Source organism: Nannobrachium achirus (assembly GCF_963921795.1).
Source record: "Nannobrachium achirus genome assembly, chromosome: 11".
Classification (NCBI taxonomy): Eukaryota; Metazoa; Chordata; class Actinopteri; order Myctophiformes; family Myctophidae; genus Nannobrachium; species Nannobrachium achirus.
In genome coordinates this window covers 42,566,316-42,593,410 of record NC_137820.1, presented here as the reverse complement: position 1 = coordinate 42,593,410, position 27,095 = coordinate 42,566,316, and the positions used below count along the sequence as shown (strand labels likewise).

At 43.3% G+C, this 27,095-nt stretch overlaps 1 protein-coding gene across 5 annotated transcripts in view; it reads right to left on the bottom strand.

Annotated features, from left to right (window-relative positions):
* lsp1a (lymphocyte specific protein 1 a) overlaps positions 1–27,095 on the bottom strand; it is a 65,080-nt gene that overhangs the window by 17,509 nt on the left and 20,476 nt on the right. For 2 of the 5 annotated variants that reach the window (XM_080737630.1, XM_080737626.1), the window contains exons 3-11: positions 18,870–19,359; positions 16,881–17,035; positions 15,407–15,665; positions 13,611–13,751; positions 10,912–10,953; positions 9,858–9,901; positions 6,785–6,866; positions 3,352–3,489; positions 1,219–1,317 (exon numbers count right to left, since the gene is read on the bottom strand). In XM_080737630.1, coding sequence (XP_080593756.1) covers positions 1,219–1,317; positions 3,352–3,489; positions 6,785–6,866; positions 9,858–9,901; positions 10,912–10,953; positions 13,611–13,751; positions 15,407–15,665; positions 16,881–17,035; positions 18,870–19,359 — 1,450 coding nt within the window. The remainder of the gene's footprint in view (positions 1–1,218; positions 1,318–3,351; positions 3,490–6,784; positions 6,867–9,857; positions 9,902–10,911; positions 10,954–13,610; positions 13,752–15,406; positions 15,666–16,880; positions 17,036–18,869; positions 19,360–27,095) is intronic. The other 3 variants (XM_080737629.1, XM_080737628.1, XM_080737627.1) reach the window with 3 other exon arrangements.

The following is a 27,095-nucleotide window of genomic DNA, read 5'->3' as shown; positions in this document are numbered from 1 at the left end:
GTACATTAGAGTCTTTGATGAATGTGACGCCAGGGAGAAATAAACAAAGAACTGCTTTAGAAATGGTTGACAGAAATACAGCTGACATGCAACGGCCAGAGACTGATATAAAAAAAAAGGATTTAAATTATGGCCCCTGAGCCCTGGACTCTAGTAAAAAAAAAGTAAGTTCTTGTTGAGCGGCGTTGACATATGCTTTGGATGAAAGCAAAATCACTCATGTAAAAGAATGGTGTACTTGTTAATTTAACCACTTGAACCCTATAGCATCCTTGTACCGGGGGAACATTTTACAAAAATTATAGCTCAATCAATGCGTTGTGAGCTTGTGGATCAGCTATTTTCAGCGAAGCTGTTGTATAGGGAAAAAAAAGAGACCGGACCCAGGACAGAGCCAACTCAGGTCAGGTTTACTACCAGTAAGTATAGAGCAGGGGTCTTCAACAGGGGGTCCTGGACCCCTAGGGGGTCCTCAGAGCTACTGCAGGGGGGCCACTAAATCTTTGTGTGATAGGATATTTCCTTTTTTTTTTACATTAACCACTTGAACCCTAGCATCCCTATTCCGAGGAGAACTTTAGCCGAAAATAGAAGATCTACAAGCTCAAGACGTTGTGAGCTTGTAGATCAACTATTTTTGGTGAAGAGGTTTGGTGTAGAGGAGAAAAAAGAGCAGATCGAGTACAGAGTGAAAAGTCAAGTTTACTAAGTATTGACGCTTTAAGTGGTTAAATGTCTGAAAATACCCATTAAGCTGAAATCAACATACACTGATGATAGTGCTGTCAAACAAGTATATCGTCGCTGTCGGGTGGAAACCTTGTCCAAAAACCGTTTGTTTTGCATTTATCATTTTAAAAATGTAAACTAGTGAAAACTAACAGCTGATCTACAGGCACTTGTATGATGAAGCAGGGCTTTACTTTGCGAAATACATACAAATCTGAAACTTGGAGATACAAGGTTTCTGCCCGACAGTGACGATATGAAGCTATCTGTGAAATCTTTGAAAAACGTGTAGTGGGGGGGTCACTGTTTCATCTCTCTCTCAGCTAAGGGGTCCATGGGCTGAAAAACGCTGGTATACGCTGGTATAGAGAGTCTAAGTGGTTAGGATCTTAGTCTTTCCTGTGTAGATACTGTATACCCAAGGAATGAGCTGCCTTCCCCACTATAGAGATGGACTGGGTTTTGGGTTCTATAATACGTTGGACTTACAGCTGGCCTGGACGGTGACTGTTTGCCGGTGCCGTCTGGGTTCCCCTTCACCCACTGGGTGATCAGGTCCGCCACGCCCACTTTCAGGTCCTCCGTGTCCTGAGATGAAGACGGCACAACACTTTTAATTTAACTTCAACGTGGCCCAGCCTACTGATCACCACCTACAAGGCCCTAAAAAACCAACCAGGATCCCTGCTATCTTTCTGAACTCCTCCAACACCACGGCCCTCCTGCTATTGCCCCCCCTTTCCATGCCAACCTCCTGGACGTCACAAGACAAAGACACGAACATGGGGTGACAGTACATTCTCAGGGCCCCACATAATGTTATAAACCTTTTGGGTGAAATGATTGAGAAATTTCATATAGTTTGTTTTCTGAAAAACGTTTACATTTTTTTTTTTTTTTTTACTTGGGCCAGTATTTGAAGAAGGTGACGATAGGCTACCAAATATCATTCAATTCATTCAAATAGTCTCATACGACCTCCTCTGCCTCATCATTCCAGACTTCTTGCACTTCGGCCTGGAAGTGTGAACCCCGGGTTTTTGGAGGACAGGTTATAGCGTGTGGAAACACCAGGGATTCATTTGACACTCTGCAGAGCAGAGGGGAAATAAACCTCACGTTCTGTGGGAAGCGTATGAAAATAAACGGAGCCAGGAAAGAGCCTCAGATCTTTAGAGCAGTGCGGCAGCTTGTGGTCTCATTATTGCGCCCCAGTGTTGCCATGTCTGCTTATTATAAGTGACTATACGCTTGTTTTTTGGTAAAATCTGCTGGATAAGTTGATTATAATTTTTTGTCTTGTTTTTAAAGTGCAGTTGTTTATTTGGGCTTGCTTCCTAATTTATTGATTATCATTTAAACGAGTGGTTCTCAAACATTTTCATGTTAAGGACTCCCAAATGAAAGTTGTCCTTGTGGCCAATAGTTGCTTATTTTGGTCTTGTTTGGTCTCTTTTTCATAGACCTGGTGGCTTATTCCTCTCACTGAATATGGCAACCAGTCAGCCTCATACCTTTTCAGTTACCTCAAAGAACGCTGCGCTGCACACAATAAAATAAATGTAAAAAGTAATTAAACATCGGCGGTGGAAGGGGAGTGAGGGTCTCTGTTTCAACTGCCAAGCCTGGAGGATTTTACACAGAGGCTGTGAGGTCATGACAAAGAGCAACACACAATGTCTGGATGGACAAACACATTCTTCCATCGGAGTTTAAGAACCAGAGGACTGTTTTGTGTTTTATCAACAAAATGATCTGGTTATTATTATTTCTTTTATATTTCCATGTCGATTCTTTTCCATGCCAGGTTTTTCTTTGTGTGTTGTTGAGAACTGGGTTCGCAAGGCGCCAGAAATAGCTGATCTAGAGGCAATGCGTCCCATCGTGATGCATTGTGAGCTTGTAGATTGGGTATTTTTGGTTATTATATACTCTCTCTGTGGTAAAGAATTAAGCTAAATATTGCACTGGTTCTTTTCACAATTTTTCTATTAAATTCAGATCTTTATCTGTCCAATTGATCAGTATGTTTAGCATAGTATAACTTATACATCAATAATATTGTGTGTTCCCCTCCCTCCCTCTCTTCCTCTCTGCTAGAGGTTTCTTCCCCGGTGAAAGGGAGGCTTTCCTCGTCACTGTCACCATGGTGCTTGCTCAGAGGAGAATGTTGAGTCTTTGTACAACTTGTGTCTTGAGACAACTTGTGATTTGACAAAAAATAAACAAGTCGCAACACTTGTCACGTGTGTGTACATGGGGGGCAGATTTAGTCCTCGGTCGGACGGACGCACCCACGCACGCACGCACGCAGCCACGCACGCACGCACACACACACACGTGACGACTGAAACCGGTGCGAACCATTTTTGTGCAAGCTAAAGGAGTGGAGATTCCATGTCTAGGAGCAAAAGCGTGTCATTTGCCATCTTGTGGAGACAGTGGAGTTCAACCCAAATGCATTTGGGTCCCCATCCGGAATCAATGGGGGTAAATCTACTATAATCAAATACTATAATTTTTGTCTTAGGAATGCGACAAATACAATACTCCTTTAAGTACTCCTTTAATTAAAATATGTGAGCACTTTTTCCACCACTGCTGATGTGTTTAAGTCTTTACCTTGCATGATGTCCCTTTGGCAGGACTTTGGATCCACACCTCCCCACCCTCGAATAGGTTCTTCTTGGCGGAGACTGCTTCAGGGGGGCTGGGGATGTCCATCACACCTTGTTTGACTGCCTTGGCCTCCTGGGAGTTCTGGGGGGGACATAATATACATGCTGTGTTAGTTACAGGAGTGGTTCCCACAGCTTATAGCTCCAGACCCAAAAGAGAAATTAGATGTCTCTCCCCGAGAACCGGACTAGTTAAAATAGCAGATCTACAAGCACACAACACGTCGCATCGCAAGTTCTCATTTATGGAATTCCTTTCATTTAAAGGGATATTTCACTTTCACACAAAAATGTTGTGTATAAAGAATATACAAATAAATGAAAAAAGTATATGAAAACACACACAGCCTGCTCATGTATCCGGAGGGAAGTATGGGTGTTTTCGATGAATCTATCATGGTTAATGGAGTTTGAAATTACAATGGGTTTGTATGGGAAGGGAGTGTGTCTGATAAAATACTAAATCAAGCAAACTGTCCCGGGTGCTCCCAAAAGCCTGAGCAGACCAAAAGTGAAATATCCCTTTAAGTATGTAATAGTACTGTAATAGCTACTTTGAAAAATCTTTGAATTTGTTTTTATTTCAGATTTTCTTTTACTGTATGTGTTTTTTTTAAATAGTTGAAAACGAAGGAAAACACGTTTTAGGGAAACATTGAGTTACGGTTACATTTCGCAAGCCTTTTGGCTCATTGGGACCTTCTGCACAACAATGAGATCCCTGCTTGCAAACCCCCTGTTGCAAGAGCAAACACACTGCCAGGTGAACTTTGACATTACACAGACTTAATGTTCACTTTTGAAGATATTTTATCGTTATATAAATGCAGAGGCTGAATATATTTCTTTTTCTTTTTACGAGAAAAACACATTCATCACAAAGATGAAACAGCATGATCATACATTCTGATCAGGAACATGTTTTTATTTTGTGTTTTTCTTTTGGTTAGTTTTTTACATCCATAAATCTTCTCTTAGTTCATGTAAACATTGTTTTACATGACCGAAGATGTAACATCAATCAAATACGGGTGGAATATGCACAAGGCTTGATGTACATTACAGTATGTGTGGGTACATTATGTTATAACCATACTTAATCACTCTAAACCACTTAACCCCTATACAGTTTCACCCTCTATACCAGCCAATCTGCAAGCTCATAACGTGTCGTGCTGCAGCAGTAGATTTGCTATTTTCTCTGAATGTTCGCCTACTTTGCCTGGAAAAAGCTGTGCTTTGTGTTTCTGACACCATGTGCTCTCCTTCATCATCAACATGCAGCAGGCCCAAGTTTAAAGGATGTCACAAGTACTGACTGTCCTCTGCTTCATGTTTTCCACAGATGTGTGGAATTATAAATCACAACAAGAACCACAGTGAACGGAAAGTGAATAGATTGAGTCCAGCATCAAAGCCAATTTACAAAACTATTCCAAGAACTTCCAGGTTTAACGACCTCTCCTGAATAGTAAATATTGTATCTACACTGTATCTGCTGAACACATGACGTGTAAAACCAACCATGATGTGATGGTGGTCAGGGGCGTCACACCAAATTCTGGGCCCTGGGTACAAGGATTCACTGCGGGGCCCCTGTGCTTTAACTATTGAAAAATAGCAGATATACAAGCTCACAGCGCGGCACCGAGTGCCGCGCTGCGAGCTTGTAGATCTGCTATTTTTGAAAAATCATGAAAATCTTTGAATATTTCAAATCCTTCTGAGGGTTTTTTGAAAAACCTATGTTTCTATGTCAGTGGAGCTCAAACCTTTTCATGTGAAGGACCCCCAAAATGGTATGTATTTGGCCACGGAACCCCATCTCAAAATATTGAGTTCCAGGGACCCCCCAGAAGCAAAATTTGAGTTACAAATGTTCGCTTAACAAATACATATATTCAAAGATTTGCACACATTTTCACGACTTTTAAAAAATAGCAGATCTATACAAGCTCGCAGCGCGGCACTCGGTGCCGCACTGTGAGCTTGTATATCTGCTATTTTTCAATGGCTAAAGTATAAAATAATTAACCACCACCTTGGGCCCTAGTAACTCAGTCCCACTTTCCTACGCCTTGTGACGCCCCTGATGGTGGTGATGTCACGCTGTTGGCACTGGGGGAGAGTTTTGCAACCACCAGGCGCCCTCGGGCCCTCGGCTGGCTCCCTCGTGTTTTTAATGGCAGGTATGACTCAGGTACGACAGGGAACGAGAAAGCAAAGCTTGGCTCTGCCTCAGACGGAGCTGTAAATCCTCCCTCTAATGACAGAGCAGGCAGGTGGTGTGATGGTCTGACCTAACGGGCCCCAGCTGGGGGGACTTTGATGTGATGAGTCGGAGCCATGATGAGACACCTTCTATGGGGCTGTTAAGTATGACATCATTTTGTAGGCAGAGGAGAATTTCTGCCCCCAGTTTCCGTGAATCTTTTTACTATTTTTACTATTTACACATTTTTCTTCTCTTTGTTGTTGAAAGGAAAGTGTTAGAATTATACTTTAGTCGTTATTTTTGTCTCGGATCTGTTGAAATAGCAAGGGACAGAAAATGCTCTGGGGGCAGAGTTCTCCTCTGCCTACAAAATGATGTCACGGCTTAAAAGCCCCATATCGGTGTTGTCGGGCAGAAACCTCTTATCTCCACATTTTATTTTTTTGTGGGTTTTCGGAGGCATACCGTATATGGGATGATTTATCGTGAATCGGTTAAAATCGATTCAAAGGTGACAATTTAAAGCGATTTAAGAAAGAAATGTATTGCGATGCAAACAGCAGGAAAAAAAATCACACCCGTGTGAACTGAGCGGTGGAGGCTGTGTGTGTGTGTGTGTGTGTGTGTGTGTGTGTGTGTGTGTGTGTGTGTGTGTGTGTGTGTGTGTGTGTGTGTGTGTGTGTGTGTGTGTGTGTGTGTGTGAGAAATATGTCGTGAACCTAGTATCCTGATTCAGTTGAGTTGAGTGAATCGTTACATGCCTAGTTGTTCGAAGTAGTATGAACGCATGATCATACTACAGCGTCACACAAAAGCATCAGATCCACAAGCTCGTAGATCCTTTTGCTGTGTTTTGAATTTGAATCCTGAAAAGTAACGGCTTTGGACATTATGAGGTTTCCAGACGTATAGTAACCAATATAGTAAGCCTGATTTATAATACTTCAGGCATATCCTCAGGCATATCCAAATCCGGGCAACAGGAGTAATAACACATTGTGTCACCAACAGTAGTATCGGTGGTGGGGGGGAGGGGGCTGTGATGAAGGCGCTGATCATCATCTCATCAATGGGGCCCTGTGTGTGTGTGTGTGTGTGCGTGCGTGTGTGTGTGCGTGCGTGCGTGTGTGAGAGAGAGTGAGAGCCAGGTGGCTGAGCTCACCTCGACAGCGTGTGTGTACTGCTCTCGCTTGTCATCGATCTTGGTCAGCAGGACGGGGGGATGGGTCTTCTTGAAACTGTTGCTTTATTTTTTTTAAATAAAGAGATTCATTGTCAGTGAAAAATGTAACACATCATCACACACACACACACACACACACAGAGAGAGAGAGAGAGAGAGAGAGAGAGGCGAAGAAGCACATGTGGGATAGAGGTCAGTCGTGCACCACTGGGAAATATCCATTTCACACACTGGGTCCCATTTATGAAAATATGTGAGTAATCATTTAAGTCTGGCTCAGTGGTGTTGCGTCAGGTCAGAGCTCCAGGCAGGGAGTCACAGCCAGTTCATTAAAGACTCATCATCCTCAGGACAAATGTGTCCCCTGCAGGCTCTGTAGATGTGCTAATCATATTTATATACAGTCATGTTCTTCATGTCAACTGTATAGAACAAGGGTTCTCAATAAAAAAAAAAAAAGAAAAAATCATATTTAGATTGGGGACCCCCCTACCCTGACAAGCACTTGGAATTGTAGGCATTGAGGCATTCAATTTTGTTTGATAAATGTTGTGGGGGAAAAAAATTATGTGAGTTTGAGAACTACTAGATGGTGTAGATAGAATTCTTGGCATGGTTCAGGTGACACTTGGCAGTGCAGAAATACCAGTAAACAGGTCTTTTGTACTGGCCTCAGAATGAGCCAAGGTCTCAGCACACCTCCTGATGTCCAAACCAAACCCATAGCAGCCTAATCCACGACTAATCTCTCTTTTTTTTTTACTAAAACACAAAGACAAACCACATCCTGTCTGGTTTAGACAGAATGACCCCCAAATCTTGTATTATTATGACACTGGCTCACTTTGTACATTATTTGTATTTGGAGTGGCTTTCAGGCATGCCTGAGTCATTAGAATAAAAGTCCTGGTGGATTATATGGCTGCTTTTGCCATGTCTGAATCCATTGTTGCTGCTGTAGAGATGTAGAGATACTGAGCCAGCTAAATGATGTCACACTTTCTGCACGGGGCAGGACATTTAGCGCAGACAAAACACGTCCTTCACTTGGACTTAAAGCAGTAGTTCTCAACCTGAGGGTCAGGAGGACCTTCAGGGGGGTCCCCAGATCACAGTGAAGTGACAATTTAAAGAAGAAAGAAAAGAAGAAAGACCATTACTGCATCAAAAGTAATACAAAAAATAAAATAAAAAATACTATAGAAACTGTATATAACCCTAACCCTAACTGTATATAAATAGCCGATCTACAAGTTCACATCGCGAGGCGTTGTGAGCTTGTACTGTAGATCATCTAGTACACAATATTTATATGTGGAAACAAGTCAAACTAAATGTAATGCCTACAATTCCTACAACAAGTGCTTGTCAGGGTGGAGGGTCCCCAGTTCAAAATATGATTAATTTTGGGGGTCGTGGCCTGAAAAGGTTGAGAACCACTGACTTAAAGGAAGACTTCACCGATTTTCATATAATTGGTCCTTACTAATGCTCATGATAAAATGGTACTACTCGGCCTGTGTCTCATAGGAGGGGCTGTGGACACTTCCAGGGGCGTCACAAGGGGGGGAAAAGTGGGACTGAGTTACTAGGGCCCAAGGAAGAGGGGCCTTACTTATTTTATGCTTTAGATATTGAAAAATAGCAGATCTACAAGCTCACAGTGCGGCACCAAGTGCCGTGCAAATCATTGAATATATGAATTTTTTAAGCGAACATTTGTAACTCAAATGTTGCTTTTGGGCGGTCCCTGGAACTCATTTGGGGGTCTTTTTTTTTCTTTCAAAAACAGCAGATCTACGAGCTCGACTGTGAGCTTGTAGAGGGACTGGAGGGAAAAATGCAGACATCAAAGGACATTGATGTCCAATGATGTCATGATTAAAGGCAATGTGAAAAAAGAATCATATGGAATGATGTGATACTATTAGGCTATTCACCACTCTCACTACTTCAGTATGAAGCTACTGGGACCACTGTTGCCAGATTTAGCGAGAGGAATAAGCATCCAGGTCTATGAAAACAAGCCCAAAAGAAGCGACTAGGCCACATGAGCACTTTTACATCGGCTATTTGAAAAACCAGCTTCAATTTGCAACGGGTTGTAAGCTTGTAGATCTGGTCGCTTCTTTTGGGCTTGTTTTCATAGACGCGATCACTTTGTTTCTCTCGCTAAATCTGCCAACACATATCAGGGTTTCTCTCGCTAAATCTGGCATCACAGATCGGGGCTTCTTTAACATTTGATAACTTACTACCATAGACTGCCCGGAGCCATGTGGTCGTTCTGTTCACAGCCATACTTCACCAGCCCGGCCACCAGAGAAAAGAAAACGCAGCCCAGCCCGGCCCCCCCTTTGCATCTGGTTGGAGTTATAACCACAGCCATAAATCACGGCTGACAAAAGGTGATGCACGGAGAGAGGTGGAGAGGTCGCCTCTTAACCCTCTTGTGTCTGTGTTTACTTTCCGACACCGGCCGTTTAAGCGGCATAACTGCCTTTTAGTGCCTTCAAGGGGTCTTGCTGTCTAAAGACAGGCCTTAAGGGGGTTCTCACGCAATCACACAGTGATTTGAATTTTTTGCTCTTTATTACTACCATAGAATACTGTATTAGGCCTGCTTTATCGGCTCTGGCACTGGTACTGGTTCCTTGTTAGTTTGTTTCTTTTATTGCCTATTATGTTATTGTGTTTCGTTATATGGTCGCTGTTGGGTGGAAACCTTGTAGCCTATGCCCAAAACTGTTGCTTTTCAGTAGATGGAAAAACAACAGTTTTCCAATGGACGAAATGTACTTATTATTTTGTTTTTTATCAGTTGAATATTCATAACATCCAAAGACTGACTTAACCGGGCTCACAATGTGCTATGAGCCTGTAGATTAATTGCCTACTGCTGCTACTTTTGTGTGGCGCTTGTCATAAGATGAAAAATGGAGAGGTTTATGAATTACAGCAACAATGTTGGATATTAGGCTACTTGGCACGCAGCAGAGTCTGGCCAGAGTCTGTCTGCATGTGACAAATAAAATCTTGAATTGGAACTCACCTTTTCTTCAGCGATCGGTTGAGGGATTGTGTTCTCTCTGTGATCTGAAAAAGAAAATGATGTGTGACGTTATTTCTTGGACTGGAAGATAGATGACTTCCACATTTCTGCATAAATTCAGCGCACAGAGGGGAATTTGCTGATCGAGATAGTGTTGTTAATTACAGTTCTGCATTTGGCTCGAGATTTCGAGATTTTCTTCCAGTTCAAACAAAGCAGCTCTACTGGTCTTCATCAAATGATCTCCATTTGACTGCAACTGTCTGCTCTCATAACTTGAGTGTATTCATGCAGCCCCTGTGTACAGTGCAAGTCTATTTATGCATGATTACAGTGAATTTCCAGTATCAGGAGGGTCCATTCTATCTGCATTCGTTACTATGGGATAAAACAAGTCTAAGACGATGGTTCTCAATTTTCTTTTCTTCTTAATTTCAAGGTTTAGTCTTTGGACCCTCATAACTCAGAGAGTGTGACTTGTAAGTCTCTGTTTGGATTGTAACTATTATTCATTTAGCTGGGGACCCCCTGGGACCTCCTCAAGGATCCCTGGGGGTCCCTGGAACCCACTTTGAGAACCAGCGCTCTAGGTCAAGATAAGGTCATAATAACTGCTGATCCTTCTGTCATTCAAAAACAAACAAGAAAAGTATTAATTTCACACATGCTTGTGTGAAACGTACACTTGCAATGCAAAACTCTAGGTGACCTAAGCATGGGGGATAATTTGAACATTTCTTTTGTGAATTATATTTTGTCCACACATCGCAAAGTGCCATTTTTGAAAACTTTGGACATTTTTAAATTCTTGGGATGTTTTGGATTATTAGTAGGTCTATTATTTTACATTTCTTTTTTAATGAAAAGCCTGTTGAAAGTGTGTGTGTGGCATCAAAGTTGCCACACACACACACACACACACACACACACACACACACACACACACACACACACACACACACACACACGCACACAGACGCGCACGCACGCACGCACGCACGCACGCACGCACGCACGCACGCACGCACGCACGCACGCACACACACACACTCACCGAGCAAGTACTTTCTGCTGTCAGAACCTCTTCATTCACTTTCTGAAATAACACACAAGCAGAAGGCATGGCTCATGACAGCACCAAGGATAGGCTACAGCCTTCTAAACACACACAAAAAGAAAAGAAAAAAAACACCCACAACCCTGGATCAGTGCAGGTCATTAGTTCAAACTATAGCTTTCATAAAGAAAAGAACGTTTCAGGAATTGATATCGTCAATTTGCTCAGATAAAGAAGAAGACCGGTTTTGCGATCGTCTTATAGTTTTGAGTGGATTGGGTTACAGTACGTTATGAAGCATGGGAATTAGCCTCCGGTCAAAGAGCGTGCTCTGTTCTTGGCTACAAGGGATAACGGCATAATCGTCTCTGTCGGGTGGTAACCTCATATGGCCGTTACTTTTCAGGGTTCAAATTCAAAAATAGCTAAAGTAACAGATCTACAAGCTTGCAGATCTGCTACTTTTGATGCTTTTGTGTGAAGCTGTAGTATGATCAAGTAGGGTGTTAATTTATGAATAAACACAAAAAGTTAGAATATGGAGATGATGTAGGAAGTATCTGCCTAACGGCAACGATATTGTATTATTATGCAGAGATGTAAAGTAAAATACAACTAAAGGGCCATTCCTAAAAACAATGTAGTTATGTTTAGTGTTTTACTTGCATAATTGTAGTGAGTACTTGTGAGTATTGATTAATTAATTTGTTCACCTGCAGTTATTTGATTAGAAATTCCTTTGGGAACAAAAACGCCTTTATTTCATGAGATTATGGGTGCGTTTGGAAATGCGCACCGGCTGTCTGCTCAGTGTAGTGAGTGCAGTGGGCGGTAACGTTGTACGGTGCACTCAGTGTGGCTTATTTCCAAACGACCAGTTGAAACCCTAAAACCTTGGCTAGCTTAGCTTTCTCTTACAACAGTTCTATTGACAGTAAATGCTCGTTAAATAACGTGACTATGAAATATAATTTGATTCACAACATTTTCCCACCTTCTTTTGGTTTATACATTGATGTGTGTGAAACTATCAAGCCCAAACGACCAATTAAGCTGCAAATGCTGGATGCCGCACCGATGCACCACACGGCCAAACTCCATCTTCTGAGTAGGGTCGGTCGGTGTGTGCACTCAGCACACCTGGTGCGCCGCACACTGGATTTCCGAACGACAACGCACCAAGTGCACAGAATAAACGAACAACAACATGGCACACCAGTTCGTTGAGTGTGCATTTCTGAACGCACCCTATTTGTACAAATGGGGATTATTAATCCATTTAGATTAGATGTGGTGGTTACGTTGTAAAAGCTGTTGCATTTTGAATAGAATGTATGTACAATGGTGCTATTGGAGAAAGAGACTGCACAAGAGCAGAAAGCCCGCAACACTCCAAATTAAATAAAGTGTTTTTGGTGCACGGCTCAATAGTAACATGAGGCAAAGAAGAAGTCGCCAGCACACAAGGAAATCCTAGGCCGACTAGGTCGAAACATATCCGTTGTCTCTGTCCACAGAGGTAAATAAATCATGTGAAAAGGATTTCCTTGTGTGCTGGCGACTTCTTCTTTGCAATGGTGCTATTGGACATGCAGTGCTGTGCCAAAGTCAAGCTGTGCCACTGTCTCAGTCACTGATATAGTTTGGGTGAGGCTTCCTTACTCGGGAAAACAACACAAAACTACAGAGCTTGGATATGGGTCGGGACCCATTTTTGGGTCACAGACCCGCATTGTTATGGGTCATGAGTTATATTTTTTGTAGGTTTTGGCAAAAAAAAAGAAAAAAAGAAAGAAATAGAAACAATATATATATTTTTCAGAGCAAAGAAATTGAATTTCAGAACATTTCAAAATGTTTAAATAAATATAGCAAGAAAATAATACAAGCTCACAATCGCAAAGCATCGTGAGCTTGTAGATCGTCTATTTTCCCCCAGGAGTCTACACTTGATCCCCTCCCTTTTTTCCCTCAACATCAAAATCTCTTCACCCAAAATGGCAGATATATAAGCTCACAACGTGTTGTGTTGCGATGCGTTGTGCGCTGCGAATAGATCTGCTGCTATTGTTCTCCTATTATGACATACAGTTCCAAAGAATAGGGACACCAGGGTTCACTTCACAAACCTTTGCTCTCCGGTGGAGTGGGACATTTTAAATGGTGCACACTGCACAGGCATGCTTCTAAACCACTTATGGTCTCAAGGTGGTGAGGTTGCATTGAAATGAGTGATGAACAACTGGGCGAACCCAAAGCAACCGTTGTCTTTAGCAGGTCTCACACAATAAAATGTGCTGAACACACCACAATAAATCCATCCATTATGCGTTACTTAACATGCACTATACACTCGGAGACACACACACACAAATACACACACATGCAACTTACAAGCTGAAACCGAACACATTTGGCTGTAAAGATAAATATAAAATTATGTTGTCATCCTACATTTTAAATATGTCATTGTTAACATTGCTGGGCAGAGCCTGTCATTTTACTGAGTTTGTGTCATCTTGATTTTTCTAACCCTTTCTTCAATTATTATTAGAAAATCCATTTATAATTACATTTAATTAATTATGAATGTACTTCTATATTTAGTTTTTAACGGTGCAAATGAACTAAAACTGTTCAGGAGGGTGTGGTTTAGAAGCTAGCCACTGGTTGAAAAGCCATGGGAGGAGCCTCACCTTAGGGACGGGACTCTTTGGGCTGAAGGGACTGAGCATCATCTCATCTCCGTCCACACTGGAGCTGCTGAACACCTTCATCCTCTCCGCTGCCTCCTGCCGTCTCTTCTCCATGTCTCCCTTCATCCTCCTCTTCTCCTCCTGCACATTCACACACACGCACACGCACACGCACACGCACACACACACACACACACACACACACACACACACACACACACACACACACACACACACACACAGAGAGGTGTTAACGAGGTAATGCACACTAGGGTTTAGCGGAGCAAAACGTCATGGAACTAATTGATTGCTGGTAGTTTTAGTGAAAATGATTTCAATGAGTTCAAAAACAATTGAAAATTTGTATTAACTTAATTTGTATTAAATTAACTTAACTCATAAGCTTGTAGATCAGCTATATTGGGTATTTTATCTTTGTCAAGGTAAATTCAGGGGGTTCAAATTTGTGTTCGTAGTTACTACACTTTGGCTTTGTAGGGCAGTGTAAGCTTGCCATCATGTTGCAACAATGGCAATGAATGTTATAAGCTAGGGATCTTCTACTTGATTTTCACTTTTTCAGACATTTAACCATGTAAACCGTCTATACTTAGTAGTTAGTAAACTTGACCTTTAACTCTGTACTTTGCTCTTTTGAGCAGTGGTGGCTGAGTGGTTAGTGTTCACACCTAGGACTCCGGAGGCCCCAGAGGTCGCAGGTACGATTCCCCACTCCAGCTACCACTGCTCCCCTTCCCCCTTGCGCTCCTTGAGGGCATCACTGGGTTGAGTTCAGCTGGGTTAAAGCTGATAAAAAAAAAAAGCAGCTGGGTTGGGCTGCGATATCTGAATTTCCCCCGCGGGAGGAGTAGGTATTCATTATCATTATTCATTATCTTTTTCCCTCTATACCAAACCTCTTTGCTGAAAATACCTGATCTAAAAGCCAATCTATGAGCTTGTAGATCTGCTATTTTCAGGCTAAATGGTTCATGTTGCTCAGACCACACCCATCTTTAAACGTTCAAAGTATGATCTAAACTACACACCTGTAAAGCTTTGTGACTGCATGTTGCACGGTTGTGGCGCGATCGTGTTGACACAATGTGTCCACAGACATAAACACCACACACACACACAGACTCACAAGGTGAAAACATACCAGCCACGCTGTCGCTGGCTGGTAACCACATGTATGTATGTGAAGGAAGTGGCAGGGTTTGCATTGTGGGTACTGTAGAAGCAAGACCTACATGGCTTACAGATGTTGCCAAAACAAATACCAAAATGAAGTTATTTACTCAAAGCTTCATGATAGAAAATGTCAGTGGTTTTTGCCATCCGGAGAGAGCAAAGTGTTACCATTCTTCTTAGCTACAGTTGCGTCACGTCCTACATGCGTACGTGGGAATAGGAGGAAAGGAATTGATGTCACATGAATGTGAGGTGCAAACAAAGGTGGTTCTTGCGTACATTCGGCTCTTTTTTTCATGGCTCAGGAGCTTGAAAAACTAATATTTACATGTCCTGTCGTGTGTAATACAATCCTCAAACACCCCCCCAAATAACTGTATGTTTCTTAAAGAAACTCCAAAACACAGCTGACCATAACTAACGCACGTGGCGGCGGGAGGTTGAAGATTGTGTAACCCTGGGGGCGTAATATTTCTATGGGTTGGAATATAGCCTAATGATTGCTGTAGAAAAGTGATTGTTGGTGAGTATTTATTTATTTACATAGAAGGATTAGAAGACATTTGTAGAATCGTCATCGATCGTCATCTCATCTGCCTCACCTCCTCTTTGGCCAAGCGATGCTGGTCCTCCTCCTCCCGGCGGCGTTCCTCGTCCTGGCGGACCTTTCGTCTCTCCTCCCTCTTCCTCTTCAGCTCCTCCAGCTCCTGCTCGGCCTCCACCTGCCTGTGTCGCAGCTGCTCCAGCTCCTGGCTCTCCTTCTCCTGGTGGCGGAGCCGGATCTTCTCCAGACGCTGCTCCGTCTCCAGGACCGCCACCTCCGCCTGGTCTGGCTCCGCCGCCTGGACCGCCGCTTTGTGACTGAACGACACCCGGCAAGAAACATACAGATGACTTCTCAGGGAACAGAACATAGATATAGAGCAGTGGTTCTCAACCTGTGGGTCGGGACCCCCAGGGTGGTCCCCAAATTATTTTGGATGGTCCCCAGATGATTAGATCTACTGCCAGATGTTATTATTTATTTATTGGGGCTGGTGCCAGCAAAAAGCAGCTTACCTTTGCGATGTTATAGAAAATGATCTATTGATATTTTTAAACTAATTCTTTTTACAATACAACGCTCATATGTGTACTTTAGCCGAGCTGGCGGCAGAGGGCAGCCTTATGCAAAGAATGACTGTGAATTGGGCCGCTTCGCTTGCCATCCATTCAGAGCATAGAAATGCATTTTCTAGATCAGATCCACAGAAAACAGCCAGGAAGTGATTTGGGACTCCATTATTGCTAACGGCGACGCGACCTCTCATCATCTTACAGTCATCAGACAAGGTAAAAAGAACGAGCCGTATTGGCAACGAGCTGGGTTGAAAATTGGGGCGAACGGGAACGTCCGAAGCGGTAAAAGAGTTGATGTGCAACATTGTTTTCTCAATAGTAAACAAACCAACATAGAGTTTAAGTGTTTGGAGGGCATCTGCCCATTTCTAAAGTGACAATTTAAGGAATTTTTAGTACCTCTAAAATGACAAATTAAACATTGGCCAAATTGAGGCAGAAATTGCAATAGAACCGTGTTATACAAAATGTAATGCCTCAACTCTTAGTGCTCGTCAGGGTGGAGGAGTCCCCAGTTAAAATATGATTATTTTGGGGGTCCCGGCCTGAAAAGGTTGAGAACCACTGATATAAAAACACCCATTATTTTTTGTAATAATAATAATAATACTTCTTTGGGAAAATGAGAAAAATTAAATACAAAACAAAATTATTAAAAAATAAAATAAAAATATTATCGAAAAAACACGGCCTGCTCACGTATTAGGAGGGTAGTTTGAGTCACCAGAAAAAATAATGGGTGTTTTTAATGAATCTATCATGGTTAAAATGGAGTTTGAAGTTACAATGGGTGTGTGTGTGGAGCCGTCTGGAGCAGCCCTGAGCCTGGGGAGGCAGACCCATGCAAGGCAGAGTTTTTTTGAAAATGGAATATCCCTTTAAGTAACAGCGTATTTCTACGTTGATACTTTAAACTTAAGTAAAAAGAAAAGAGCACTTTTTCCACCCCTGACCTACCCGGAAGGTCTTTTGGTTTTATTGTTATTGCAGGATGTGGTCATCATGTCCTCCTTGGCTGTGTCTCTGGGGCTGCCGTTGCTACTGGGCTTTGCTTCCTGCTGAAGGAAGACCTTGGACGTGTACGACACTTTCACCTCTTTCTTCTTCTCAACCTGCACCGTGATGACAGTTGCCGAATGTCAGATTAGCTTCAAAACGGTGTTAATTTTAAAAGAACATTTGTGAGCTTGTAGATCTGCTATTTTCAGAACACAACACCCGAGCGCAACCCAACATAAAATGCCTTGTCTTCTAGTTCTACTGGATCTCTTCTCCACTAGTCCCTCCCTAAAAAAATAATATAATACTAGTAAGACGCCTCAGGGCGACATGCGACCGTTTCTTGGCCATCTGGCCAGTGATGTATATCGGACCAGTTACCCATGGTATGGAGGAGACCCCATGCACCCATATATGGATATCCATGTACTGTATAGGGAGATAATGCTGTGAGAGCCCAAACATGTTTACTCAGTTATTCGTTATATCATCATACCCTTTTATGCCCATAGATGGAGATCCCTGTCTGTAGAACCAGCCAGACAGATATGAGCTGTCTTGGCCATCTGTCTTGCCCATATATGGATTCTGTTAGTGTGGTATTTGTCCGATGTGGCCTCCATATATGGGCATTCCCATATGAAGTCCTGATAGATATGGGCTTAATATTGATGACATCAGGGAACTCCATTTATGGGCATGAAAGGGATTCTGTTATCGTGACATCACAGTGAAGCCAGAGTGTGATGTCAGAGCAGCAAACTCATTTTGTTAGAGTGGTTCCCCTGACATCACAGTGACATCAGAGCATGATGTCAGAGTGACAAACCCGTAGAACCACAGTGTCAGGCGTTAGGGACCAGCTATGACCGTTAACATACTAATCTGTGACCTACAGTCACAATAATATATATTTAGTCTCAGTTTTGATTTAGTTTTGATTTAAAATAGGTAGTCAACGAACATTTTTCGTCATAGTTTTAGTCAACAAAATCAACACTGCTTCAAAAGTACTAATCTTAATTTATGTTTTTCAACAGCAAAATCCTAGGTGTTAATTTGACTCTGAAGTCCTTTACACATTCTTCACTGAAATATTCACTGAAAATCTTCTGTGCAATACACATTTGGAGCTCCTCCCAGAGTCTGTAACTCATATATGTGTGTTGGAGTGCATGCTAAGTGCATGTGTGTGTGAATTCAGGGTGTTTTCAGTGTGCATCACAGGTTTCAACAAGGCCATAATGAGACAAGACAACTCACACTGACTGGATCACTGGATCATGAGTCGTGTCAGTGTCATCGTAAGGTGACTGGATCCTCAGATACCTCAGAAAACCTGTGGTTACATGTGTATGTGTGTGTGTGTCTGTGTGTGTGTGTGTGTGTGTGTGTGTGTGTGTGTGTGTGTGTGTGTGTGCGTGTGCGCGTGCGCGCGCGTGCGTGCGTGCGTGCGTGCGTGCGTGCGTGCGTGTGTCATTGGAACGCAGGAACCCCTTAGGGCAGTATGTTAATTACCCCCATAAAACCTGTCCGACAAACCATATAATAAAGCATTGTACTGTATATCAACCTGTGTATTATACTGTATGTTAAATGAAACCTATCAAATGTCTTCATAATAACTGGCAGAGAACTGTGAAGGGTACTGTCATGTACCTTTTCCTATGCAAAAATATCAGTACCACGGTACAAGCTCAAAATGCATCACGATGTGGTGTGTTGCGAGCTATACAGTAAATAGAGACACCAGGTATGGGTCTTGTGTATGGGTCTAATGTATGTGCTTCTATTCAGAGACTCTGTCATTTTCTTAACCTAGTTTTTCCCTAATAAAGTAGTTTTTTTTACCTGCCACGCACACAAACACACACAAACATGCAGTCTTGTAAAGCGACTTTAAGTACTCAAAGCGCAATTCCAGCTATTATTATTATTGTTGTTTACCTCTGCTTGTGACTTCTGAAGCTCCTCCATCCTCTTGGCCACCTGTCTCTGTTCCTCCCTGGTTTTCTGCTCCCCTGCCTCGCTCTCCTTCTCCCTCCTGGCCTGCTCTGTTCTGAAGACCTCCTCCTCCTCCTCCACCTCGAGCTCCTTCCTCCTCTGGCTCATCGACGTCCTCGACTTCACCTCCTCCTCCTCCTGCTCTCTGTGCTGTCTGTGTAAACGTGCGGAGGACGACGACGACGACGACGACGTCGGTGGCGGCGTGGCCGCCGGGGTCTTGTCCCGGACACCACCTCCTCCTCCTCCTCTCGTGGTGCTGGTCTGGTCTCCGTTCAGCGGCGCCTTCTCGTCCTCCTCTGGCTCGGGCTCCTGGCTGAGCTCCTGCATGCGCTGCTGCCTGCGCCTCTCCCTGCGCTGGGTCCAGTCGCTGAAGCCCTCGTCCTCCTCCAGGGAAGGAGAGCTGCTGGGCTTCATCAGGTTGCTGTCGTACCTGAGACGGAACACAAGGAGATGTTATGTTATCAGTGGTCACACAAGGCCAGTGTTTCTCAACAGACTTGTATGGGTCATTTTAGAACCCCATAAAGGAACCCACAGAGTCCCTGGAAACCACTTTGAGAACCACTGTCATAGGTCATGGCACTGGCCTGCTCTGGAACAATGCAAGTCGGGGTAACGATGGAAGTTGGGAATGCATTGAATTCTCCACCAAGCAATGCCTGTTATACCCGTCCTTTTGCATTGTCAGCGTACCCATTGTCCCTTATTATGCCCATGTATTATTGATTTGTGTCCGAGTAGCTCAGTCGGTAGAGCCCTCGCCTTTGGACCACACAGTCATGGGTTCGATCCAGAGCGCCGCCAACTCAGTGTATGAGTAGCACAGCTTGGGTGCAGCAAGTCGTGCAGAAGTACTGAGAGCTGATGCAGGTGTGGCGTTCAATATCAGCAATCCATCTCCCAGGGTCTAGCGCATTGTAATGGGGATTGAGTAGACCACGCTCTGGCTGATACTGACAATTAAGCCTCTCCGACCTACTTACTTAATTACTTATTATATGGAGACCTCTGTATCTGACAGTGTCTGCCTGTGGCCTTTCATGCCCATATATGTTGGCCTCTGTCTGTATCTATCTCAGTCCTGGTTGTCCTTGTTTATGCTTGGAGATCCCTGATTTCATCAGTATAACTATATACTGTATGGGCAATTGTGGGCATATCGGTCGTATTGGCAGTTCTGGACAGCTGCCTATCTAATGGGCACTGCAGCACACTCCTGCGGGTCCTCCACGGAGTCGTACAGTTCTCGTCATACGCGAAGGAAAGCTACACAAACTCGCGTGCACACACCCACGCACATACAATATACGCAGAGGTTTTGTGCTGATGAAGGATGTGGAGCTGATACTGTATATAAATTATATTCATAGTGGCTGCTACAGTTAATTTATTATTAAAGCCTTTTCCTGTTCACTTTGAGATTGATTGTGAGTTGGGTGACTTTTGTCTCTTTTGGGGGTTTCATCATAGAGTACAATTAAACATGTAACAATGGGGGCCATTTTCAAGGTTCCAGTTGTTCACCCACGCAGGTCATGCTCCCTCCACTGCTTCCTGCAGTGGACGATAAGCTCTTCTTGATGCTGCTGTTCTCATCACTGTGTGTCAGTGATCTATAACCCAGTGGTTCCCCAAACCCAAACCTTTTACTGTAGCTCAAGTCCCAAAAGAGAAATTTGATATTTTCCCGGTACTCAAACTACCGGTAGTGAGCCGAACCCACTGTTTCACAGTGATCTAACCTCATCCCTGTAGGCTGACTCGTCATCACCGCCTGCATTATAAACCATTGTAAACAATGGAACGATGGTCCCAAAATATGAGTTCTAACAGAATCCACTCTCATAGGTACTACAGCCTAACAGAGTATTTCTATATTGCAGTATTGATACTTTTACTTAAGTTAAATTTAAATATATGAGTACTTTTTCCACCACTGAATACGGTACGGCGTCCAGCTACACGTGGTCGGATGCAGCAAGCCCTCCAGATCCCTGAGTCGATCCTGGCAGGAACTGTTCTACTGGAGGCCACAAGCAGCATTCACACACAACAGTTACTCCTCTTCAGCTGGGAAGGCGCTGTGAAGTGTCATGGCAATTGCATCAGATTATTTATTTTTTTGATAAACTGTTTAGCCTGATGACATGTTCTTGGTTTGCCTATACGATGCTAGATTACTATCTCTATGCATTTGAACTATTACCTTGTGTTTACCTTGCTTACTGTAAATCGCTCTGGATTAAGAGCGTCTGTTAAATGCCTAAATTGTAAATTGTAATCATCCGATCTGTTTTGACCTATGCAAATTGCCACCCATGTGTCAGCATGGAAAAAACAGATGTCCATCACTAGCTCTGGTCCAAAGCGTCAGCTGCACTGACGCTCTGAGAGACCCGTAGCTAAACCATTAGACCGGGATTTCTCAGCCCCTACGAGCACTCAACTTGAGTCAAAACAAACTAAACTACTTCACTGCTAACAAAACCCAAAGGTAATTTTGCGTAATTGCGTTGTTGAAAGTCTATTCTCCGCGGTGGGAAACCTCTCAGCACCCCACCCACCCTGTAAAATACATTATTTTTGTCATGAAATAAAACGCATCCAACTCGACCGCCGCTCATTTCCAGGTTGTGAACCGCTGTGTCTGCGATGGCCGCTGGGTGACACGATGTGGGTGCATTTTATTTCATGACAAAAATAATGTATTTTACAGAGTGGGTGGGGTGCTGAGAGGTTTCCCACCACGGAGAATAGACTTTCAACAACGCAAAAGTACCTTTGGTTTGGTGAGTAGTGAAGTAGTTTAGTTTATTTTGACTCAAGTTGAGCGCTCGTGGGGGCTGAGAAATCCCATTCTAGTCGTTTAGCGACGGGTCTGTCAGAGTGTCAGTGCAGTTGACGCTCGATCTGGACCAGAGCTAGTCCATCACCAACCTCTGAAAGCATTTACTTAATTGAGGGGCAGTTGACAGGTCCAGTCTTTCAGACATTGTTACTGTACCTTGGAGTGCTTGGTGACAGGCACAATGGACAACAAATTATTATGTTTGTGTAGTAGGTTTACATAGCAACTGTTTCTTCTGCGCCGTTTATGCAAAACAGCGGTTGCTACGGGCAGTCATGTTGGAAGACAGAACTATACAAACATTCCGTGCAAGAAGAGCTGCAGGTGCAAAAACAGTTCTGATGACAAAAAAAAATTCAATAATTGTGCAATCCGCGGAAAGCTTTGATCACACATGCATAATAATACAAGTCATCAGTGACAGGATTACTGGTGTGATCCTCTTGAAACTAAGCTTGGAAGAAACAAAGCCTCGCAAACCCACTGAGGGAGTTATAGGTTTTAAACTTTTGGCAGGGATGTTCCTGTGGGATAAACATACAGTAGGCTACGTCTTTATTCTCAGTGAGGAGTCGAGGACATGCAACAGTCAGACAGCCCACACACACACACACGCACGCACGCACGCACGCACGCACGCACGCACGCACGCACGCACGCACACACACACACACACACACACACACACGCACACACACACACACACTAGTTTAACAACATCACAGTCTGCGCTGTGATCTACAAATCCTCTCTTAGTCTTGTGATCCTCAGAGATCTCCTCTGTCAAAACGCGGTGACTTCATTCATTTTGAACCACTGATCCGTAAACAAGCAGCACTGAGAAACAAGGTGACATCATAAGGCAACGGTGTCACACGGTGGCATGTTTCTGAAGTGTATTAAACACACGCAGCGTATTGTCTCCGTCGGGTGGAAACCTCATACATCCAAACATTCAAAAGCATCAAAAGCAGAAGATCGACAAGCTCAATTTTGTGGGGTCCTTTTCTGCCTAGTACAGTGCTTCTCAAACCTTTAAATGTAAAGGTCTCCCCTTAACTTTGACAGTATACAAATGGAACCAAATGGACCCTAAGGTCCATTTGGTTCCATTTGTATACTGTCAAAGTTACAGACTTGTAAGGATCAATTTAGACCCCCATAAAGGAACCTAGAGAGTCCATAGAATCCATTTGAGAATCACTGGTATAGTAGATTGAAATGGGGAGAGAGAGATGGGGATTGACACGCAGCAAAGGTCGTTGGGATCGGATCGAACCCGCGACACGCTGTCAGGTTGTTGGCCTAGGTGCCAAGACCACTACCCTAGCCGTCTGGGCCAGATCTGCTACTTTTGATGCTTTTGTGTGACACTGATCAAGTAGGGCATTCCCGAAAAAGGTTAGTGTAAGGAGATATAGGCTAAGAGGTTTCTGCCCGACAGCAACAATATACACGTATATCTTTATATTACAAAAGAGTAAGTGATCTACTTCCGGGTCATGTATCGCTAACTTAAATACCAAACCACTTGGCCAAGATTTACTACATATGTACTAAATATAGCTTAAAAATTCAAACACCCATGTCACCTTTGCAAGATGTCGTTTCCAAACCTCTGTATACAGTTGTATTCGTTATTACCCTCATATTTTGCCTCTGTATAAAATAGTCCGCCGGTCAAATATGTCCGACCGGAAACGTGCGCTGCGGCACAATAGTTCCGCCACAATAGTTTATTTTTTTTTAACTTTTTTTCTTTCTTTTTTTTTACTTTTTTTTTTCCTTTTTTTTTAACTAGATGTGAGCGGCCCAAAGGGCCGCGACCCTCTAGTTATGTATACACTTGCACAAGCCTGATTATGTGACTGGAAGATATGTCATGATGACTGATAGAGAGGACAGGATATGGTAGTTAGAAAACAAGCTGTTCTAACAAGCAGTGGACAGTTAAATTCTTCTATAGTGACATCCTGTATCCTTGGCTCTGCAATATTGATTAAGGAGAGCACATGATGTTAGAAATGCATATTATCTATATGATTTACACAGCTTAAGAGTGATTAAGTGTAGCTATCTCATGCTTACACAGCTTAAGAGTGAATCAGTATTGTAAGATTATGTACAGAACAGATACTGGTCAAGTAGTAGTGTTGCATGCTGAGTCTCTGTTGGTCCTCCGCTGCCTTTGTTTACATTGTGATTTACTGGATTGAAGATGGTATTTTCACCGGGAAATCAAATCTATTATCAGACTTTTTGATAACAGGGTCCTAGAATGCATCATAAGTAAACACACAGGTTATTGCAATTGAAGGCTGTGATGATAGGTTTGTGTCCATTTGTATTTCGATTTAGATAAATAGTTGATTCTATTTTTAACTCATTAAAACCGGGAAAGCGGGTGCCTGCTGGCCTACTGGTCCAGGCACATATACAGGCACATACTGTATACTACTTAGGCATTGCCACATACTGTAGGCATGGATGCCTGGCGGCGGCGCCGGTTCGATCTCTCCCCCATTTCCTGTCAGTCTACTGTCCTATCAATAAAGGCATAAAAGCCCCCCCCAAAAAAAATCTTTAAAACCGGGAAAGTATCTGCATCTTGCATTTCTTCACTCTAAATCCGTCTGTCAGCCCCCAGAGGCACCTGCTCTACACACACAACACGAGGAAACAGCTGGTGTCTGTTGTCATCGTTGTCGTTGTTGTTGTTGTTGTTCATAATGACGATGCACTTCCTCTTTAGCTGCTGGACAGAGAAGAGCACAGGCTTGTGAAACTCACACATGGAGCGGAGAAGAAGGTGTGAAAATTGGAATACAGCTGACATCTGCGCGTAGCGTATAGTGCACAGTGGGTGGCTGTGGTGGAGGTTCGGTCTGCAGGTGTGCGTGTGTGTGCGCGCGCGTGTGTGTGTGTGTGTGTGTGTGTGTGTGTGTGTGTGCGTGCACTGCAGCTGGGCGTGTGTCAGAATGGACACCTGCATGCGTGCATGCCGTGCTTGCATTTGAGTGTGGGGGTCGGTAAAGAACACCCAAGAGAATGTTAAATCCCTTGGACGACAGACGTGCAGTTTGGGCAACGACAGGCCGGTCCCTTCTAGAGACAGACAGAGACCTCAACCTCACAGCTGGACAAAAGATCCAGCACCACCTGCATGGGAGAAAGTCCTGTTTCTGTCAAAAGGTATTAAGTGATCTTTGCAAGGCGGCCCTTAGTGCCCTGCGCACGTTAAGCCCAGGGATTAGGTACTAACAGCAGGGAGGTGCCCGCTAGTCTAGAGCAGTGGTTCTCAACCTTTTCAGGCCGCGACCCCCCGAATTATCATATTTTAACTGGGGACCCCCCACCCTGACGAGCACTAAGAGTTGAGGCATTAAATTTTGTATAACACAGTTCTATTGTGAAAATAGCCGATCTACATAATTACTATGCCTCACGTTGCGAGGCTATTTTCACAATTTCTGCCTCTAATATTTGACAATTTGGCCAATACCAATACCTCTAATTTGTCATTTTTAGAGGTATTAAAAAGTCCTTAAATCGTCACTTTGGAAATGTGCAGATACACTCTATAGGCTACACTTAAATGTTTATGTTGGTTTGTTTACTGTTGAGTGAGAAAACAATGTTGCACATTAAGTTAATCATCTGGGGACCCCCCCAAATAATTTGGGGGGACCCCTGGGGGTCACGGCCCACAGGTTGAGAACCACTGGTCTAGAGAACCCAGGACGAGGCAGGTCTTCTATATCCCGCATGTCCTGTTTGTTTTAAGCCAGCATCTGTATGACACGGGGGGACATTAAGTGGAATCCAAACACAACGCGAATGGCTTCCGCTGGGCAAACAACAAGGTAATCGGTCTCTGTCTTGATTACAGTGTGTAATCAGAATGCTATTAGCAGCAGCAGGGCATGGCTGACAAATGACTGTGTGGTATATATGGATGTGGTCACAGCAGCAGACAAAGTAGAAAGTGGAAGTGGCTGGAAAAACATAACATCATTATTTGGACTTTGGCCAGGAATGTTTTACACATACACTGCCGGTTTAATGTGTGTTTGCTTTTGTACTGTCTGCAATCAGGTGGCACCAAGTCAACTTAATCATTGCAAGGGATATTTTAAACAGGACAAAGTACAGCATAATAAACCTACTGTATATAGCGTTATTACACATCGATAGCAGAGATGTCTGGAGCCATAAGACATAATAAGATGGTATCACACACCGTAAATATAGCTATACGATGCTTATTGTATCATCACCCAGTAATGTTTTTTTTTCTTCTTTTTTTGACATAAAGTAGGAAGACCTGGGCCGTGGTCGGTCCAGGCACCTAGGCCCCAATATAGCCTGACAGCACATCGCAGGTTCGACTCCCGTTCCCTACGATCTTTGCTGCATTGCTCTCCCCATCTCTCTCTCTCTCTCTCTCCCTGTTTCCTGTCTGTCTCTACCGTAACCTATAAATAAAGGCCCGAAAAAGCCCCCCAAAAATATCTTAAAAAAGATTTAGATAAAGTAGGAAACAAACATTTACACAGTATCACACGGTAAGTGCCAGTGAGAGAGCTGTTTTTCCTTCGGGTCAGTCAATATTGATTCAATCTGCTACGCTCCACTCAGAGAACACGTGGAAGGACCATCCATCATGGTTGAAGCATTTGGGTCGTCACCCCTTTCACCAGCTCTCCAGTACAGGGCTCACATCCTTGACCCGACTGCCCTCTTCTTCATCCTCACAGCGGAACCTTACCCAGAGTCTCCTCGGGTTAACCACTTTTCGGCCTGCTTTGGGAAGGGTTCCCACACATTTTTACCAATTAATTTCCAAAACCTTTCCAAAACTTTCCCAGAATATTTAACCCAATTTCCAGGACTATATAACAATAATTCAGCTCAATAACAGGTCGCTTACTCCTATGCGCAATGCCCAAAGACAGGTAGTGTATGCCAGTGGATCTCGACCTTTTCAGGCCGTGGCCCCCGAAATAATCATATTTTAGCTGGGGACCCCCCCACCCTGACGAGCACTAAGAGTTGAGGAATTTTGTATAACACGGTTCTATTGTGAAAATAGCTGATCTACATGCTCACAGCGAGGCGTTGTGAGCATGTAGATCGGCTATTTTCACAATTTCTGCCTCTAATATTTGACAATTTGGCCAATGTTTAATTTGTCATTTCAGAGGTATTAACAAAATCAATAACCAAAAAACAATGCATAGCTATTTTTTTCCAGGACCTTCCAGGACCCATGATAAATTCCAAAACTTTTCCAGTACTGGAAATATATTTTTCTAATT